The sequence below is a fragment of the Lampetra fluviatilis genome, chromosome 17 (genome assembly GCF_964198595.1).
Source record: "Lampetra fluviatilis chromosome 17, kcLamFluv1.1, whole genome shotgun sequence".
Lineage (NCBI taxonomy): Eukaryota > Metazoa > Chordata > Hyperoartia > Petromyzontiformes > Petromyzontidae > Lampetra > Lampetra fluviatilis.
This window is the reverse complement of record NC_136291.1, coordinates 5,283,341-5,305,549: the sequence shown is the minus strand read 5'-3', so window position 1 is coordinate 5,305,549 and position 22,209 is coordinate 5,283,341. Positions and strand designations below refer to the sequence as shown.

General features: G+C 41.5%; 1 protein-coding gene across 1 annotated transcript in view; it reads left to right on the top strand.

Moving 5' to 3' along the window:
- The window catches only part of CNBD1 (cyclic nucleotide binding domain containing 1), a 162,385-nt gene that overhangs the window by 15,617 nt on the left and 124,559 nt on the right, over positions 1–22,209 (top strand). The window contains exon 3 of the mRNA XM_078864231.1: positions 15,211–15,356. Within this exon, the coding sequence (XP_078720357.1) occupies positions 15,211–15,356 (146 nt within the window). The remainder of the gene's footprint in view (positions 1–15,210; positions 15,357–22,209) is intronic.

Here is a 22,209-nt window from a genome sequence, read left to right as displayed (position 1 = left end):
CTGTAACTGCTATTATTATCCATGCTCATGAATTGATCAGTGAAAACTCCTGTAATCTGTCTCTCGCGATCCTTCAAATGTTCTGCAAGATTTATCGTATTATCTGTGTTTATTAGTGGATAACTACATCGCTGGGAGGAATTCTTTTCAGGTAAATGTGATCTTCCAATTGTGCCTGTCACATCAGTGCTGATGAATTTCACTAAGGATTAAGTTACTGCCGATGGTTTACAGTACTCTGTATAGAAATGTAAAACTCAAGATAGTTTCCTTATTCAACTGTGAATAGGCAAATTTTCGCCTCAGAGTATGTCATTAGTTTTGCGTGTGGAGCAACGTGACTGGCATTATTAGCGTATTAAGAGACGCGTCCCCTGGACACCGTCAGACAAAGCAATAGGGTGAATTTAAATGAGAACATTACAAAGGCCTCGTGTGTCCACTGGAAACAAGGTAAAGGTGCAGCCCAACAATTGCCATCTTGTAAGTGGTGGCAATACCCACATGTTTCCCCGCCGCATGAATTGTGTTTCTCGGTGGACAGAGGCAAGGGGGTTTAATACACTTGTCCATGGCTTCAACTGCTGCACTGGGAGGGTGCAACGTAGAGGAGTGTGGGCTCTTATTGTGTATTCTTTGCAATTGTTGGCCTGTTGTTGGTGAGCACGGGCGAGTGGTGATTGAAGTGTAACAATCTATATTCGCGAGTGTCCATCTGTTGGTACATTTCCCAAAGGGTATTTTATTTAGCTTCACTGGTACCTCAGTGTGCCTCTACGCTTCTCTGGCACATAACAGTAAATCGTCAAAAGCTTTACAATCCACTGAAAATATGTAATTGCAAACATCTCCCATTTTTGTGCTTGTGTTGCTTCGCCTCATAAATGATCAATTTAATGCCAAGTTAACTGGCAGAGAAATTGCATTTTAAAGTGAGAGTCATAAAGAAATTAATTTGTTTGTAATTTCAGTGCCTTTTATTAGTTTTCAAATTGGATGATGTGGAAAAACATGCTTTCCCAATAAAATAATATATTTTACATATGGTACTCCCGTCATGTATTTTCTATGTGTAAATAAATGTCAAATAAAATATCAAAAAATATATTGATGGCTGCAAAAATAATATCGCAAACATTATAATCGATAAATATTTTTGTATCTAAAATAATGTTCCACATTTCTCCCCTGAATTGGATTGCGCTGGTATCTGAGCAAAGGGTATTTCTGCAATAGTTACACAGTTTTGTAATTTTGTTTCTCGATCTAATGAAACTGTTTGGGTTTGCTGTACAAGCATTCTAAAATAGTTGCTCAGCTTCCATGCCTCTTGCTGTCTGGACAAAGCAACCCACAAAATATACAGATATAAATGTTCTCACAAGGTATCGTTCATTTAATTTCAAAGTCACGGCTGAAAAATTATTAGTGCATTAAACAATATGACAAAAAAATACATCAAATCAACATTATGGTTGGCCACAAATGCAGCAGAGCTTACCCGCGACATTTTAGAGCAACTACGAACATTCATTTACTTAATGGTCGCGTTGGCTGGGAGTAACAGTCTCGACTCTCGTCTTAATTGGTTAGGACATATCAGGCTGATGAAAATAAAGGCCGGCTGAGTCAGCATTGCGGCAGCAATTTCATTTGTCAGGGCCGCTGGCAAGGCATGCGTAGCACGCGTTTGTAAGTTCGAACCCAAACGCCCACTTTTATTAATTCGCAACCATAATTCCTACGTATCGTATTATCTTAAATTGTTTTTTTTTGTATCTACGTGGCTTCTTGCCATTGTCACACCCACCCTACCACCCCTGAACAAGGAGCAGGTTTAAGAATGTCTTGAGAAAACAAGTGCTCTTGCTCCAATAATAAAATTTACATTAAAACTATCCGGTTGCAACTGTTGAGCCCAATAATATAGGTAGAAGGGGAAAAGAGATAACACGGGGCTTCAATAAAAAAAAACGTCTTTATTTGCGTGAAATCATTGGCGAAGGTGACCTGAACCCCGATTCTGTCATGGCTATGAAATTTTCATGAGGGTCTGCATAGATTGGACAGGCGACCAGACGGACCAGACAGACAAATGGAGGGAGAGAAAGGAATTCTATGGAAAAATAGAAATATAAACACGACGATAATATTAAATTTCGATTTAAAGCGTTCGTGACTGCAGGGATTCATCTTCTTGGTTCTTTCGGTAAAGTCACGTAGAAGGGAAATAATAAAATAATAAAAATAAAACATAATAAAATAATTCTCACGACGATTCGGCCACATCGCAGGCAGCCGTCCTCAGGTGAAGAACAGGTCTGTCGGGAAGACAGCGTCTGATGGTGGTGTTTCATTCAGACGCTGTCTTCCCGACAGACCTGTTCTTCACCTGAGGACGGCTGCTTGCGTTGTGGCCGAAACGTCGTGAGAATTATTTTATTATGTTTTATTTTTATTATTTTATTATTTCCCTTCTACGTGACTTTACCGAAAGAACCAAGAAGACGACGATAATATAAAAATATACTGAAGCGAGAGATAGAGTAAAAAGAATAATATTAAAAAGCTAACGACAAGAAACAATCATTCAGCACCAGTACAATAAATATTATGAGAAGGGATACATGGGGGTTATATAGACATTCCAATGAAACAAAGAGAATGAGACGTTAGATGCACATCATATATTTTATAAGATTTGTTTGTCCTCTGTTATTGTTTTGTATAAAGATTGAAGAGCCTTTGTGAATGTAGTCTCATAGAGAAGTGTATGCAATAGCAGTTTGCAAAGTTCTTATATTTCCATAAAACTTGGTCACGGTATTTACTTTTTGCCTGCTAAGATTACTGATACTGTATGTCCTTTTGTTTTTAAATGTATACATCTATACATCGTGCGTGTGTGTATATCTGCACATTAATATTAAACACATTCCTGCGGAGGGAGCTGGTAGGAACGTTGGGTTGCTCGGTCAATGGCCAGGGTCAACGGCGGCGTGGTGTATTCCGCAAATATGCCCGACTGTGAGGGCGGGCACAAGCCGGCGTGAGTAGGTTAAACGTTGATTTTTTATAAGGGCACCACGGGGTGACCAGTCCCTCCCCACCCAGCCCCACCCCTCCCACCCCCACCCAGCCCCACCCTCCCGACCCAGCCCCTCCCCACCCTCCCCACCCAGCCCCACCCAGCCCATCCCCACCCTCCCCTCCCCACCCAGCCCCTCCCTCCCTCCCCACCCAGCCCTTCCCTGCACGACGGATACAATAATCCCCTGTGGGCTGGTGTAACCAGGAGGTTCCTACCATTATAAAGGATAACATCTGATATGTCAGAACACATTACAAAGGGAGACTTAGCATACACGTAAGAGGAACGTGATACCTATGCATGTGCAATGTGAACATAGAGAATGTGGGTATCATCGCGAATGCGGTAGGGTGGTGCAGTGGATACTATTTGTTCTTCATGGCAAGGAGGCCCTGGGTTCAATTCCCAACTTAGGTGCCTTTCCATCATCCGCATACTTTATTCCGTGTTCTCCGGTTCTCTCCCTTAGCTAAAAACATACAATGAATGTCACTGGTATTGGGCCAAACATCCAAATGTCGAAAAATTACCTGCAAATTGCTCAATTTTGATTGCACATATCAACCTAGCCCCCCTGTGGTGAAAACTTGGCACGACCCTCCTGAAAAAAAGTTGAGACTCAGTGGAACAATAATAACATTACAACAAGTGTAATATTACAACAAGTGTCATATCATTGTTGCACTTGTTATTTTGGGGGTCCCAAGTCCAGTCACCTCAGTCACACAAAAAGCAAAGATTTCTTCACATAGCAGGGAGTGGAGCATCAGCATTCATGTGTAGGTTGGTGGGTGAGCCAGTGGATGAGACCCCCCCCTCTCCCCATCATCTCTATATAATAGTGCAGGTTGGAAAACCGTGAGTTTGAAACAACACACCAACAACATGGGACCTTCTTGCCAGTATCAAAGTATGAAAAAACAAGAATAGGTTTCATACTCTTAGGTTTTTTTCGGTAAAGTCACGTAGGTAAAAAAATAATAGAAATAAAATAATAATAAATGAAAATAAATCAATTATTTTAATCTTTCTCTTTCATTTATTATTATTTTATTTCTATTATTTTTTTACCTACGTGACTTTACCGAAAAAACCTAACAGTATGAATGCTTGCAGTCACGAAAGCTTCAAATCTAGAAAGAATAGGTTTCCCTCTTTCTGCTCATCCCGAGCTATAAATGCCCTGATAGTGCATTGTCTTCGTGCTGCTCACCTCTTGGCGTTCTCTGATCTGACACTGGTGAGATTAGGCCCTACAAAAGGCTGTCTCTGGTGTAGCCCATTCAGTTGCAACGACATGGAAATATTATCAGGGCATGTTTTTTTTTTTCGCATGTTCACCACAAGTCCTCTGTGTGGTTAATGCCAGAGGTGGGACAAAGTCATTGTTATGCAAGTCCAAGTCGAGTCGCAAGTCATCAAATTCATGACTCGAGTCTGACTCGAGTCCAAGTCACATGACTCGAGTCCACATCTCATAGGTGGGACAAAGTCATTGTTATGCAAGTCCAAGTCGAGTCGCAAGTCATCAAATTCATGACTCGAGTCTGACTCGAGTCCAAGTCACATGACTCGAGTCCACATCTCATAGGTGGGACAAAGTCATTGTTATGCAAGTCCAAGTCGAGTCGCAAGTCATCAAATTCATGACTCGAGTCTGACTCGAGTCCAAGTCACATGACTCGAGTCCACACCTCTGGATTAGGCCCTACAAAAGGCTGTCTCTGGTGTAGCCCATTCAGTTGCAAAGACATGGAAATATTATCAGGGCATGTTTTTTTTTTTCGCATGTTCACCACAAGTCCTCTGTGTGGTTAATGCAGTCATGATTCCTTGCAAAAGGTTTCTATTTGGTGTTTGAACATCTTAACACAACTGTTTTATTGCCAGGAAGGGTAAAACCTTTTCTTATTTTTAACACACCAACATATGGTAAACGCACGCAGCCTTTGTGCGTATTCAAAGCCAGCATCCTTAACCTGAAGAGGTGCACAGTGGTCGTCTGTTGCCGCGTCACTGTTTCTGTCAGTTGGATCATTTTTTCTCAAATGCATTTTGATAGTTGCCCTACAGCAAGAGGAGCACAATGCACTTCAGGAAACGCTGATGAGTTTTGTATAGGCGCAAAGCCTGTGTGCTTGTTACGCATATTTGTGTATGTTTGAAACTTAAGCTGAGATGTGTCTAAATACAATGGGGGGGGGGGGAAACTGAATAGCAGGGATATGCTTAGTTATAGAACATATTCAACATAAGTCTCTGGCCAGTCAGAAATATTTAATACAAATAGACTCTTAACGTGTATCTCAATGCACACGTGAATATGATATACAAAATCCTTTGTGGTCAGGTAAGAACCTTTGGCAATATCGTGGAGAGGAGTAGAATGAGGTGAGAGACAAGAAATAGGCAAGGGTCAATTGCTTGGAGGATCTTATAGATAGCGAGTGTGATCTTAACATTTTTCCGGGACTCTGTTGGGAGCCAGTGGAGGAATTGGGTTATTGGAGTGATGTGGTCTCATTTATGGATGTGGGTGATAAATCTGGAAATGCCATTACAGAGTCAGCGTGTGGTCTGACACAGTCACCATGCCTACACAGCACATGGATTGTGCAAACACGATACATGTGGCTTCTAATTCTTGACCCTTTAAGTGTTTATTTTGCCTCTCTCTGTCCCTTATACCTTCTAGGCATATAATGATTCCTCTAATTCACCGATTAAAACTGGTCCTTGTGCTTGACGCATGCGGAAAGTTAATTAGTTTTGTTTTAAGAAAATTAAATGCAAATTTTATAAGCACGTGTTAACCGTTGAATGCACGAGACAAGCTACACCAAACAGAAAACATTACAGACAATTAAAATGATCACAGATGGGAAGTGAACCAATTATTTACTCGAACTGTGACCCACGCATCATGACAACGAATGGAATCGAGTGGGGAGTGGGATCAATTGATTCATGTCTCGAATCTGTTGGCGTGACTGCCTGCTTGCCAATCTACCTATCTGCTCACCTATCTATCTGACTATCTGTGAACCTAGCACTATATAATACACCCCTTTAAGGAAACACGTTGATGTAAATTGGTCAGAACATTATATCGAAAAAAAACATGCAAATCCACTGCTGGATAATGGGCAGCTATGGATGTTTGTTTGACCATATTGGTCAGTGTGGGTTGGTGGAGTGGTGGGGGGGGACCAGGATCAGGTTTGTATATCGCCCATCAATGGTGTTAGGCGCAGCCAGGAATAAAACTAAGGTTTCCAAGTTCGCAGCACAATGAGCTAACTGCTGCATCACTGCTTCACTCCTCTGTGTGTGAGATAACAACAACTAATAAAACAGGCTGTTACATTTGAGCATTAAGTCACATTTAAAACGTCTTGTCACAGAGCGCAGCTGAGACGCCGCTGCATAATGGCAAAATGGGATAATGGAATAATAACGTAATGGGATGGGCGCGACGTGTCACGTGGTTTTAATGAGAACACTTAATATTGTGCGTGTTGCTGATCACTTTTCGTTTTCGCAGCATTTGTTTTAAGGCTGACCGAGGCTGGGCTGTGTAAATATTGTTCGCAAACACATATTCAGGGATTCATCTTCTTGGTTCTTTCGGTAAAGTCACTTAGAAGGGAAATAATAAAATAATAAAAATAAAACATAATAAAATAATTCTCACGACTTTTCGGCCACAAAGCAAGCAGCTGTCCTCAGGTGAAGAACAGGTCTGTCGGGAAGAAAGCATTTCACAAGTAGTACTAATCACATATCTGCATTTCCCATAAATATGCTAAATTCCTCTTGATATGCAAATTCTTTTGTCAAGGCGCTCTTCCCCCTCCAACCCAACTTAAATATACGCTCCAAGTCTGGGGTGTTTAATTTAGACGCTGTCTTCCCGACAGACCTGTTCTTCACCTGAGGATGGCTGCTTGCGTTGTGGCCGAAACGTCGTGAGAATTATTTTATTATGTTTTATTTTTATTATTTTATTATTTGCCTTCTACGTGACTTTACCGAAAGAACCAAGAAGATGAATCCCTGCAGTCACGAACGCTTTAAATCGAAACATATTCAGGGAGTTAAGTTGTAAGCCAATGAAATTGGTTTTAAATATTCTCGTGGAATATTCTGTCACGTGAATTGATACGGGGACACTATTAGCCGGCCCTATTGTTGGCGCCACTCTGAAAATCATTCCTTGTATCTGTAAATTTTTCCGAATTTTGTGGATAATAGAATACATTTTCTGCAAATTCTTGGTCACTACGCTTGCCTGTGAACAAATGACAAATTAATTATCGACATGCATGATTTATAATGGATATATACTGGCTTCAGATAATACGAATCATGGGCAAAAATGGCAATGGGTTAAGATTTAGTAGTAGGTTTTTACCCTTTTAAACTGGTACAAAACTGACACCTTTATTCAAGGCATCGTGTTTGCAATAACCACAACACAAGTAGTCAAAAAAGCAAACAAAAAGAAGCAACTCTGATAATGATAATAATATGCACTGTCCTTGAAGTTGATTGGTCCACACCCGAGACGGCTTTCTTTAGAGCCTAGTCCCCATTGGTGTTGGACCAGATGACACCAGAAGGCATACAACTCAAACACAGTGCAATATCAGAGTATTGAGAGCTCGGGGTAAGCATTTACACTATGAGATCTCTTTTACCAGTGGCAAAATATAGTAGTAGGTTTTTACCCTTTTAAAAAGGTGTCAGTTTTGTACCAGTTTAAAAGGGTAAAAACCTACTAGTATATTTTGCCACTGGTAAAAGAGATCTCATAGTGTAAATGGTTTAAGATGTATTATGTGTATGTATGCTGAACTGCTTTTGCACAGTACGTAGCCAACCGTGCTAATCAGAGGTGCGGGGTAAGGACAGCAAACTAAACACAAAAAGCAGTTCTAAAGAATTCATATTCTTAGGTTTTGTCGGTAAAGTCACGTAGGTAAAACATTAAAATTAATAAAAGTAAAATAAAATAAAAATCACGACGTTTCGGAGGCAACACAAGCTTCCGTCTTCAGGTGGAACCGTCACAGCCACGACAGCTGTATCAAGTAAATGAGAGATTGCAGGAGCTACCACTACGTTTATATCATGGTTGGAGAGGGGGGAAGGGCCAAGTACAGCACACTTTTTATTCATATGGTAAGGTGAGGCTTAAGAGGGTGAGCCTTTGTTATGGAGAGGTACGGTTTGTGACTCAACCTGTGAAAAGGAGAAAACAACTAAACATGGTAAACCTGTAATAGTTGTCTGTCAAATAAGATTGGCCAAATAAGTGTAGTTAAATCTTTTTTGCATGGTTAATCACATCTTTCCAATGATTACTCAGTTTGTAACCATCATCACGGTTGAAATTATGTCTGTGTTTGTATATTTGTATGGCTTCGTGTACAATCAGTTCTAAAGAAATTAGTTTTCAATCTAAATTTAAAATTGCATTGCTCCAGTGGCTTCCTAATATTGAAAGGAAGAGCATTGCAGATGGCCGCAGAAGCGCATTTGAAAGCACGCGATGCAGTTTAACTTACTGTATAACTTAAAAATATCGTCATGAGGGGAATACATTGCTACATAGTGCTAATGTTACAGCATGCTTACATATACGTTTGATTTGCATTTAGAATTTTTTCTATATGCCATGTTTTTTTGCATTGCTTCAAAGGCTGCCACTACAACGGCCAACAAAACCATTGTTAGAAAAAGGAATACACATCAAAGGGTAAAATAAATTGAGATTTTGTGGTCATGAACAACCATTGTATATCACGGTAAGTTCACCCACCTCGTTTTAAACGCTGACCCAAATTGCTCGGAACACAAATAAACCCTGTAGTGAGGAGAATTAGTTAGTAATAGGGTCACATCAGTCACAGAACTGGAAATAAACCTGGCCTTTCAAAAAACAAAGAAGCAAAAAATCGAAATCATATTTGTGGAAACGCTGTAGCAGGCGCACGTCTGTCTGAATGGGTCTCAGAGGTGTACGTGGCCTCCAGTTGGACACACAGGATTAGCCATAACAACCACCAAAAAACACACGTCCTCAGCATATGACAAATGTAACGAATGTGTTATTTACCCAATACATTAAAAATTTGACCATGTTCATTGATTCAATGCGATCAAAAATATTTCATTTTTTTTCTGAGGAAGAAGGCCTCACAATGTTTCTTGTTCCACAGTAAAAAAAAAGGCCATAGAGCAACTGATGAAACCATCGTGCGAGCATCGTCTATAATTTAGCTGAAAAGTACAGAAACGTGTTCAAATTTTCATTCGAGTCTTGGATCAATCAAATCACCAACTGTGCAAGCGGTGGAGGTAATGTGTGATGCTCTCAGCGTAAGTTATTTGCTTGCACAAACATTACCTCGTCGTGTTTTGTCGCAGCTATTGACAAAATGAACCAAAGTCAAACCGTGTGTAATATAACGTGTAAAACTTTTGGCCCAGTTAAAAGACAAAGACAGTAACCATATACCAGTGTGGTCGTTCCTGCACGAATTAAATTGGCGTATATATGCCCACATGCTGTATTCATTTCAAATACAACGTGCACAGCTTACTATTTGTTTTATACTGGTAGGAACCACCTGGTTCCACCAGCCCACAGGGGATTATTGTGTCCGTCCGTCTGTCGTGCATCCAAAAATGGGAGGGGTGGGGCTGGGTGGAGAGGGGAGGGTGGGGAGGGGTTGGGTGGGGAGGGTGGGAAGGGGCTGGGTGGGGAGGGGAGGGTGGGGAGGGGCTGGGTGGGGAGGATGGGGCTGGGTGGGGGGTGGGAGGGGTGGGGCTGGGTGGGGAGGGGCTGGTCACCCCGTGGTGCCCTTATAAAACTCAACGTTTAACCTACTCACGCCGGCTTGTGCCCGCCCTCACAGTCAGCCATATTTGCGGAATACACCACGCCGCCGTTGACCCTGGCCATTGACGGAGCAACCCGACGTTCCTACCAGCTCCCTCCGCAGGAATGTGTTTGGGAGGAGCGGTGGTGAAGCGGCTACCGAATTGCAATTTTAATTTATAAATTCATGGACGTGGCTAGCTATCATTGGTGAGTGATGCCTGAATGAGTTGTGACTTCCTCCCCAGAGCGGTGAAGTATGGTCAAACGAAACCCCGATTGACCGACAGGATGAGAGTGTGCGCCCTCATTCAGCAGCGGTTTGACAATGAGCTGCAACTTTTTTGTTCTTTCTTTGTAGTCCTCATTAAAACACTTCACGAGTGCACACATTCTCGCTAATGCACGCGTGAATCATTTCACACGCATCCGCATCAGGTCAAAATGATTAACGCTAAATGACTGGCAAACCGCTAAACATTTCATTCAGCGTATTGAGTGTGCTGAACGCGTGTATTCTGGGAAACTCGCACCAATTAATTTTCTGAGCACTGTGCCACTGGAATGGTACTCTGAAAATACATTTGAAACACATTTAACCTGACAATGACATAGTCACGTCGGTGAGTGCTTTGGCCAATTGGCTTTTATCAGCATTGTTGAATGATAAATGGTTAATGCTTTGTCAATGGAAAACGTGTTTCTCAACATTGATCATTGTGCTTGGTCATTTGTTCAACGGATCATTTTTTTAAACAACAAAACCCACCACACAGTACCTCCCAATATCAATGTGTATTCTAATAAAGTGATGTAATAAAATAAATGACAGCCCTTTGTGAATCCACTTTTGTATAATAATGTCATTAGGATAAAGGACCATACTTCACCATGCTGGTCAATGTAAGTTGGGAGATGCCCAGGACTGATTCAAATATCACTTGCCACTGATGGTAGCCATGACCACGAATTGAACTCGGGTCACATTTATCACATTTATCATTGTACTGTATTTGAGACCTAAACAGGAGGATTTCTCCGCTACTCTGGGGGGTTGCTCTCCAACACACTGATGTGCTGAACTAGTAACGAATTGGAATGTTTCGTTTACATGACAAACCTTACGAATTGGCTGTGTCGGGTGGTGGCGGGTTTAACAACACATTTATATTTACGTGATCTAACCCAAAAAACTTCTATTATGGATTATTGTTTGTCATTACAATGCTCGAAGTCGTGGGAGGAGATGCCCTTATCTGAGGTCAGCTTCATGCAGTCTGCGACACTCACATTTAGCGCCTCCTCTGTACACAACGAGTAGCCAGGGACACATACCGCTCCCATAGCCAGTCAATGTGTGTATTTTGCAAAGGACAACTTATCTATTTTCAAATCGGCTCACAGTGTATGTTTTAACAGACTCAAAAAATACGTAATTTTAAAGTACTGTCGTTATAAATGTACAACAGAGATGTTTGTCATACCACTTGGCCGGGTGGAGCAGTGACAGAGCGAGTGGCTCGTAATCAGAAGGTTGTGAGTTCAAATCCTGGTTGGGGGGTGACTCAGCCATTATCACTCTGGGGTCGATAAAATCAGTACATTGTGGCAAAGTCAACTGTGGTTATCATATGGGTAGCCAAAGCCCTGAACATAAACTAAACGATAAACTATTTTTTTTTATTTCACCAGGTAAGGCCCACTGATCTGTATAGCTATTTTTCAGAAGCGACCTGGCCACAAATGATAGCTCAACGAAGTGGCTTTCTATGTGGAAATTTATATCAGCCAAACACTCTAAACGCATATTTCTAAATGTGGAGGGGACCCATAGAAAAATCCAAACGACCACGTGCAACCTCCAAATATGCAGGCGTCAGGGTTGTTATCGAACCCACGACCTCCTGTATACCAGGCGAGGGAGTTAACATTTCGCCACAGAGGTGCCCGAGGAATATGGAACAACTGACGTCAGAGCTGTAAACCTAAATGCTCATTTGAGCAACAAATTAATTTGACTATGAAAATGTGTGGATGAGCAGGGAGAGGTTCCCAACGATGATCTCGTCTGGTAACATTGATGGGACATGGGACAAGACCACAACTATGGCCGAGGAGAAAGTGGATAGACAAAATCAGAGATGACTTGTGCAGAGATGAAGCTTAACAGTGAGACAGACAGACAGACAGGTAGGCAGACTCGCCGAAGACACATGGGGTGGAAGGTGGCCCTGGACTAGCTGCTAGCGTGGGCCGATCCTTCAGCGTGTCACCTTAACCGCTTCCACAGAACCTGTGGCAGATGCGCATACTTGATGTACAAATGTGGTGTCACCCAAAACAGACCATGGCACTCAATGGCTGATTCACAAATATGACAGAGGCATCATCATCACAGCGATGCAATCCGCTACTCGTGACATCATTATTTGGCTAAACAACCTCAATGTAAATGTATAATTGTTGTTGTTGTTTTACATTAACATCAGCCATACGAAGAAGAAGTGTCGCTTTAGGTATTCATATAAACAACCCGATACGTGTAAAGAGGATGTGTTTTGTTCTTCATTTAATTTAATTTGTGTCTATATTTGTTGAATCAACAAAAGACACTCATAGTTTTCATTTACCTTCAATCTAAATTAACAATGTGCTTAGGGCTCTCCTTTTCTCGTGTAATAATATTGTGGGTTTTACCTAAAAAGACTGGAAATTAAAATATTTTACACCAATTAATAATTAATGTCTGTTGCATATAAATCCTCTTTTGTCAGCCTTAACACATTCAGCATATTCTAAAATTGTGTTTTAATCGCTGCTAATGATTATACACAAATGCTGTACCATTACAGAGAAGCAGAACAATATATAAAAGCTAATTAAACATCTATACGCTCATTAAACGTCATAAATTTTAAGAAATTTCAGTTAGCAAAAAAAACTCATTAAAAGTGGAAACAGCTCTTCATTACCAGCAGGGCATGCTAATGAACTTTTCTACCCTTATCAACCAAAACATATTAAACGCTTGGAAGTGTATTTAATACAACATAACACCAGCAGTGCACTGTTAATCCAGGTTTGAATTTAACGATATTTACAAAAATATCGGATTTGTATTGGATGATTGGACCAAGTTGTAAAGAAATTAGGTTACGTTTCGATTAGCTGATCAGCCAAACTGGGACTGTAAGTCATTCGATGTATGAACGTCATGCGTAAACACTTGTTTGTTTTTGATCTGCCAATTTTCTCAACTGTATTGGTTGTGTTTTATAGTTTGTACTTTGTTATATTGTAAAGTTCATTGGCATAATGGGTTGTCAAGAGCACTTATATAAGTTAGATTTTGTTATTGTAAGAAAAATAATCCTTTATTTATCCAAAATAAATGTTAACAGAGTTGCCATACTTTTTCAGATTATATCTACTTGTGTATATTTTAACAACGGCTTATTGAGTGAGTTATGCTCAAACGCAATGTTCTGATTGAAAGAATGACAGCAAGAAAATTGTAAAAAAAAACGAATCTTGCTTCATTTATTATAACTGTCACCACCGCAGACTGTCTTTTGAGAATATCACAGTTGTAAATTGGCACTATTAATACAAATTTGACACGACAAATTTGCAATTACGTAATGATGTTAAAACAGGGTTAAGTGGAGCAATCGTATGGCTCTACGGGGCTGCTGAGAAAATATCCTATTCCCTGACTACGAAGCTGTATTTATTACGTGTCTCATGCACTCGCTGAAACTCCAGGTGTTGGGACCTTTATACCCTTCCATTGTATGGGCCCCTTCCGAGCTATTGGCAAAAACAGTGCACTACGGCTATGGTAACTGATCAAATGTGCAATGCTTACGAACAAAAATTGCATTAAGTGTATTTAACATTAAATGCCGTGTGCCTGCGCGCAGCTTATTGCGGTTTCTTTTGGCGTTTGTGCGAGGTGCCCTATTTCGAGCGTATCATTTCATTAGTGGAGTGACATCAAATCTCATTCTCCCTGGGAGGTACGGGATTTCATTCTCCCTGGGAGGTACGGGATTTCATTCTCCCTGGGAGGTACGGGATTTCATTCTCCCTGGGAGGTACGGGATTTCATTCTCCCTGGGAGGTACGGGTCATCCTTTCAGGCTCCGATGTGGCGTCATAGCACCCAACCCCACGGCAAGGCGCGAACTTACGTCAATTGTGCTGCCCTTTTAAAAAAAACAACATATAAATATATAAACCGTCTGGGAAATGGGAAAATCGAACTTTGTCATGAAACAGCTCACAAAATTATGGAGCCAGCAAAAGCTATGTGCGTGTGTGTATATTGCACTTCTTTCACACCATACGTAGCTAGCCGTGCTAATCGCAGGTGCGGAGGGGAAGGACAACAAACTAAATACAAAAGGCAGTTCTAAAGAAATGAGTTTTTTTTAACCAAAATATAAAAGTGCATAGCTCCAGTGGCTTCCTAATATCGGAAGGAAGCGCGTTCCAACTTTACAAGGTAAAGGTGCAACCTGCAAATACTTGCTTACACCACTGCTGGTGGAAGAGCTTCCACTTAAGGGCATTTGACCAACATTTCCATGATGACCAGACTTCTAGTTCTAGGAAGAGGCTTTACCCCAAAACACACTTTACCCCAAAATACAAAACCTGCCGTTTGACGAACTAGCACTTAATGTCGCATCAAATCTCGATGAAGGAATATTAAAAGCTGCCCAGTATTTAATTTGATGCCAAATAGTTGCATTGATGAGTTCAAAGACATCATACAAATGAATGAATGACAATTGATTGTGTAAATGCTTTCAACGTCAAGCAACCTTCTCTTACCCTCTGGATGACGACGTTACTCTATTCCAAAGTAAAGTGTTTTTGCTGTGTATGTGTATATGTATTTAATTTCGTGCGTCAGTATGCAATGTCATGGCATATACATATATTGCAAGTAATTACAAGAAAAACCATGGAAAATTAATAACTCAACCCACAAAATCTTTCTCTGCCCATCAGCCTTCAGTCAGCGAGACTAAGCCATCACGCGTGGCTTCGGAATAAACGGAGCCTGGCACAAGCACCACAATGGCATCACCGCTGCTCAAAGGGCATCAATGACCATTTTTGTGAATATTAGTCTGTCTTTTCGGTGACCCAGGTCATCCTTGCAATTGAGACTCGTTTCTCGAGCTCTTGAAACCCTTCTTGTACGTGTGCATTCGCTACGCAGCCCATTTGAACGGATTGAGGCGGACCGCCAGGCAGTGTCCCGGTTCCTGCACTCCATCCCTGAGCTCTCCTCCAAGCTGAGCGCTGATGAGCTGAGGACCTTGAACTGCGGCATCACTCTGGAGAGCTGGCCAGCTGGTGCCACAGGTAATACAAAGATCCCCCGTATAGCCTTAACAGACTGTAGGGGCAAGTGCTGTTAGCGAGCACCTATGAAGGCCGGAACGGTACACGAGGGGGTGGGTGGCCAGCACCACGCCCGGCCGCCGGTAAGAGCCACAGTGTCACGTGCACCAGCCACACACTCGTGAATGCAAGTTGCAGTCATGGGTAAAAAGCCATCGTATCGGTCTGCTTGTCATGCCTCTTCTCATCATGTTTATTGTCTCGTCCTCGCAGCAGCGGCTTGAGGCTAACCATCGGACAAAAATGGTCACAGCATCGCGCGCTTTCAGATGTGGCTGTCTGGAATGCGCTTTCTTCTGATATTAGGAAGCCACTGGAGCTATGCACTTGTAAATCTAGATTTAAAACTAATTTCTTTAGAACTGCTTTTTGTATGTAGTTTATTGTCTTTTCTTTGCACTTACAATTAGTGCGGCTGGCTTTGTATGGTGCGAAGGAAGTTTACTATACATACACATACATACAGAGAATTATTTCAGTACCACAGTTATTTATCATACAGGCAAGGATTATTTTTGCCTCAGCTCTCAGCTCTGTAACCAAGAATCCTGTTAAATAGTAATGATAATTTAAAGCCCTGTGGTAATTCACTGCTGGATGAAGGCCTCCCCATGCTCCATCAGTCTTTCACATTTTATTGACCATACTTCACTGTGCTGGTCAGTATGGGCTGGTGAAGGTGGGGTGGGGGCTGGTTAATATTGACAGTATTGCCCACCACCGATATTTTCTGTTGCTGGGAATTGAACTCGGGTCAATGGTAACACAGACCACGGCACATTCACACCTGCACCAACTCTCCTCTCAGCTGTTGCACACACGATGAGCCACTTCGTTGAGCTGTCATTTGCGGCCAGGTCACTTCTGAAAGAGAAGCTACCAGCTCAGTGGGCTTCACCTGGTAAGATAAAATATTTTAGTTTTATTTGTATATTTGTGTTAGTGATTTGCTTACCTTTCTTATATTGTGCACTCCTATCATGTTCTTGTATTTTTAAATCCTTTATATTTAGTTCACTTGCTTGCGTGCTTACGATCGTGCAAATCTTTCGGTCGTTTTTTAACCCACTTCCCGTGATCCAATCGAGCTGACATTTTGCACACAGACTCGTTGTGCGTGACAATTTATTTTAGTGAAAAAAAATGCAAAATTTTTACACTTTTTAGGAAAATTTTTTTTATATTTAATTACCAATTGCTTAATGGTGGCAGGCAATCATCTGACCCATAGGTGGCAGCCATCTCAAGCCAGAGGACGAGAGGACTCTAGCCACCACGCATATAAAGGATTTATAGTGAAAAACTTTGTTTTTACGGGTTAATTTTTGATGGTTGTTGTGACGTTCTGACACGACCCTACTGGACATTTTATTAAAAAGAGCTTTATAGGACATCGGATTTCTCCAGTATGAATAAATATTCTGATATAATCTCTTAGGTTTTTTTGGTAAAGTCACGTGACTTTTCCGAAAAAACCTAAGAGTATGAATCCTTGCAGTCACGAAAGCTTCAAATCTAGAATTCTGATATATATACACACACACATATATATAACATACTGTCTGTGTATGTACACCAGCGTCGCATTGAAATATATATATACTGTATATGAGAATTGTATTTCATATAAACACAGTGTGCATGAGGATCACGGTGCAGAAGGAGGCTTTGCTCTATTTTCCCCTCCTGCTTTAGGCAAAATTTAACAAAATTATAGTAAAGAGTTACAAGCTCTTGAAAGGTCGAAATGCTGATTCAAATCTTGTTAAGAGTAATAATTCGCAGCCTTTTGCCTCTAGGGGGATAAATTATTATTTGAATGCTGGAAATAACTTTTTTTTTAAGCGGTGAATTGGTGGTGGTGGGGGGGGGTTAACGCTCGGTAATTGCGACGGTGAAGTCTGGACGCTGTTTCAGAGGCCAGCAGTGGTTTTAATTCAGAGCCTCTAATAGTCACTTTAACCTTTAACTCGCGTATTCATAAATGTTACCAACATCAGCTTGTTTGCTGTTGTGAGTTACTCACAAGTATTTTTTTATATCAAGAAAAACAGGCTATAATGTGTAATTGATGGCTGGCAGGCTTGGGCAGGGGTAACACTTGTGGCTCACAGAAAGTAACACCTGGATTCGATTCACAACTTGGGCGCCTTGCTTGTGTGGAGTTTTTTTATGTTTGTCTCCAAATTTCTCCCATGGCTTAAACACCACGTGCGATGTACAGAACGTGGTATTCGCCAAACAACCCAATGCTGAAAATGTACGTGCGGATCTTCCTGTAATATATTCTTGAGGCTCAGCGAGGCTTTCCCGGGTAAACAAGCAAAGTAAAACTAATTCATACATATTCTGCTATGTTTTACAGTTGTGTCACTGACACATATCTCAATTTGTTTAAGAAATGTTGGACATTAACTGTCTTTTTCATAGAGCTGCTCTTCCTGGAAAGGTGTTTTTGCTTCCATGTCTCTTCAATTTATGATATTCTGGGCCCAGTCCTGCTTGTGCCATATTTTTCCCCAGCTCGGTTTGTACAGCCTGGTGGCTACAAGAATCGCAAGCACAGAAACGTAATGGAATGTATAAACGCACCGTGGCAATGGATTAACACACCTTGGCACGCTTAAGGGTCGCATTGTGCATGTGATGTATGTGCCAGACTGCAGGCTATAAATAATGCCCCCGGTGGCTGGCCACCCACTCGGCACCGTGACCTCTTGCAAGGCGCTAAAAAAACCCGCGGACAGATAACCGACTTGGCGTGGCTGATAATTACGGAATTTCCATTTTGTAGCTTGTACAGTATAAATGTGGTGAAGGTGTAATTTTAAAAGAAAGACAAAAAAAAGCCAATTTTATTAAAATATTTTGCAAGGAATTATAACGGCGTTGGCTCACTTTACAAATCTCCCTTAAGCGATTTAATTTTCTCTTCATGAAATTGTTACAAATGACGTGTCGCGAAATATGGAGATTGTATGCAATATATTTCTCCATCCTGAAATGCATCCTTTCAGCAGAGCTTTTGCTTGCCAGCGTAGTGATAATAACACTGAAAAATGGTCTGCAATGCAGCCAGAAAAATATATAATAATGGCAAGGACTTGTGTGCACACTTATAGCTTAACTCTACTACATGTAATATATCATTCTGCTCATATTATTGGCTTTTAGTATTTGTATGTTATGCCAGCATTATAATAATTATTGTTACCAACAGAAAGACATTAATAAAGGGAACAACCACAGTGACATTTGTTATACAAATATAGCTGCCCTTGTTTTTCGGAGTGCACGTGCAAAAGCTTAATCAGTTAATTACCGGTGGATATGTTACATCATTTTTGTGCATTGGGGGTGGTGATTGTGTACATAACGAAACAACTCTATCTAAAATTACATGTTTTTTTATTGGTTACCAATCACCAATCGACACTGACCAATGAGTGGAGTCTGAACTGGATCCTCTTTCATCGGCACGCAATGACCACGGTGGTGAAGTCTGGTCAAGCAAACCCGATGACCGACACTGTGTGGGAAGGTTCACTCCATATTCTTTGGGTCTTTTGGTAAAGCCACGTAGATGAAAAAAATATTTGAAAAAAAATCACGACGTTTCGATCGCAACACAAGCAATCGTCATCAGGTGAAAAAATATGGCGGGAGAGCTGCTGAGGCAGGATGTTATAAAGGTTTGAGATAGGTGTAGCCCAAGGGTCATGTGGGCGTCCAGAAGCCATAGCCTGGCTCGCCAGGGGAAGGAAGGTGCTACAGCAGGTGTGGACTCGTTTTCACCTGGCACCATCTGCCTGGTATAGAGTGTTGCCTCATCGCAAGTGTGGGGTTTTCTCCGGGTGCTCATCGCACACGTACAAACACTCATTGATTGTCTAAAAATGTCTCAATCTAAGCGTCTTCGCGGTGTATGTATGTAATGTACGTACATACGTTGCAATTTCGCACCGTACGAAGCCAAGCACGCTAATCGGAGGTGCGGCTTTGCGAAGCGTTGTGAGATGCAGTTTCATTAACGGTGCCGATTCATGAAAACTAAATAAAAAAGAAAATGGCTGTAGAACGTGCGATGTGAAGTTTCAGCCATACCCAGTGGGAAATGATTGCTCCTCGCACAAATTAATGGGCACAGGAAGCGAGTTTCCTCTTACCACATGCAACGCATTGGAGCAATCTTAAATATAATGATCTGTATTGGATCCTTGACTTTAAAACTCCCTCTCGAGTTTAATGCAAACTAAAGCTTGACCAACGGCCTTCAAACACCAGTGTTCATCGGTGAGCTTTCGTCACATAAGGCAAAAGTGCAACCCTGCAACTTCTCACGCCCTTGCCAGCACACGGGCCTCCAATAGAGAGAGAGAGCTCTTTATAGCCCCTCTAGAGCAGTGGTTCTTAACCTGGGGTACGAGATGCCCTTTCTGGGGGTAGCGAGACATGGGCAGATTTTTTTTTTACGTAAATCATCGAAACGAAAATTAAGCACGGGCACGTAAGTACAACTACTTTGTTTCATCAAACCGCATGTATGTATTAACATTATACATTTTTTTTTTCTTTTTACAACCAAAGAGGTGCAAGGCTGCAGCAAAGGCTAACAACCACTGCTTTAGAGGATAGTTAAGCCGTGCCTTTGTCTCCTTCCCACTGGTGTACCCATTATGCTGCTGGGCGCGGCAACGTGGAATGAACTTGGCCCATCGTGTCGACTGCCGCACCGGGAGATCGAATTGGCGACCTCTGAATTGCAGGTCCAGCGTTCCACCATTGCAGCTTCACGATCTCATAACAGGAGCCACTTGTATAAAATGCGTCCGCTTGTACATTTCTGGTTCTTATTACGAACACCCATTGGATATCATTCAATGAAAAAACCCAGGGGATATTCACAAACAACTCCCCTAATACACAGATATTGTGTACGCCCCCCCTCCTCCTCCTCTGCCCCTCTCCCCCCCCTCAAATGACATTGCCGTTAGCTTATTGTCGTGCTGCTGTCATTTGTCTTCGTAAATGCGCAGCTCTGTAAAGATGGGCAGAGAGACCTTGCAAATCAATGGGGGCACCTGACAAAAGAAAAAGTGTCCCCTGATAGCAGGGGAGAATCGTGCGTGCCATGTAAACCACGAGAAGGACATTTTGTGCACAAAAAGAAAGACGAAACATTTGGCTGCCATTTTAAAAAAAGAAGCCATTTAGGCTCGGACATTGACAGGAAGTTGAATCGATGTGTTCGGCATAGGCGTCAATTGGGGGGTGGTGGGGTAATCGAGGCCCTCTGGCTATTCCAGTGTACTGGCCAAATTTTACCAATAAATTCTACCCCAGTATAGAGCAGTGCTCAATGTAGTGTGTTTCGCACAGCGTAATATACACTACTCTGCCGTTATTAATTTATTTTCCGTTCTCCCTTAAACACGTTCCTTCGGAGTGGGCAGGTAGGAACTTGGTTGGACAGCGCATTCGTGCACGACAGACAAATATGCACGACAGACAGACAAATAATCCCTGGTGGGCAGTGTGGAACCTGTTGTTCCTACTTGTATTAATCGTCGTCATCATCATGGGCCATTGTTGTACTGTATTTGCTTTTTATATCATCATAATCAGTGGCAGCATGATCAGTAGCAGCAACATCATAATCATCAGCAGCATCAGTAGCAATAACAGCATCACCATCATCATATGAATAGCGATATTATCATCATCAACAGCAGCAGCAGCAATAGCAACTGCTGCAATAGCATCAGTAGAAGAAACACAATCAGCAGCAACTGCAAAAATGTTGGTGATCATTAAGAGTAATGACTCATGCGTCTACTTTCCATATCAACAGCAACAGTATGATGGCAACTCACATCACCATCATCAGTAGCATCAACAGCAGTTTCACTAGCAAACAATCATCATCACCACTATCTATGCGCAAAACTTAATTACAGCTGGAGCTGTCCAGGGCTGAGTTTTCGAAAATATTTCTGAGAAGTTGCGTAGGGGGGGGGGGAGTCATTGCAGTCTCTTCTTACCACACAGTGGAACTTTTTCCAGTCCTGCACAGCTGTTATCTGATGATCCTGCACAAAATGAACGTGTTTGCATGGGAAAATAAACCAATTAGTCCTAAAATCCCATGGCCTCACTCTGGTTCCTTTGGTAATGAGTATACTACACTGGTCAACACACTTTTTCTGGCATAAGGTATTCCAACGGTTTTAATGTAATTTTGGGGTGCTGATTCCAAATCTGGCATCAGTTTTTGTCCATCACATCAGGTTTTTGAGATATCAAATATTGCATTTTCAATAAAAACTGCAGAAGAAAAATATTAAATAAATGTGGATATCTACATAAAATGATATTATAAACACACTATCCTAAAAATACAGCACCATATTTTAACACTAAAACAGTCACTGACTCGCAACAACTTGCAATCATAAGTGACAATTATTTTCGGGTAAAATCAATGAAAATGGGGTATGCCGATAGCATAAAAATGAGATGTGATAGAGCAAATCTCAGATCAGATTTGGAATCAGCACCCTGAAATTAGTCTAAAACAGCTGCAAAAGTCCAGGCCAGAATTTTATTTTGTTGACCAGTGCTATCATTCTGTGGATCTGACACACGCTCATTAGAGGTACCAAGACAGGATCTGCTTTCAGTGTGCCTTGACCCCATCACACCTCTATACCCAACTCTCCACCTTCATAATCCCAGCTGCAAGCTAGTCAATATATAAATTACATAATTAAGGCAGTTAATTTTCAATTCTGACCTTGCCTAACAAAGATCATTC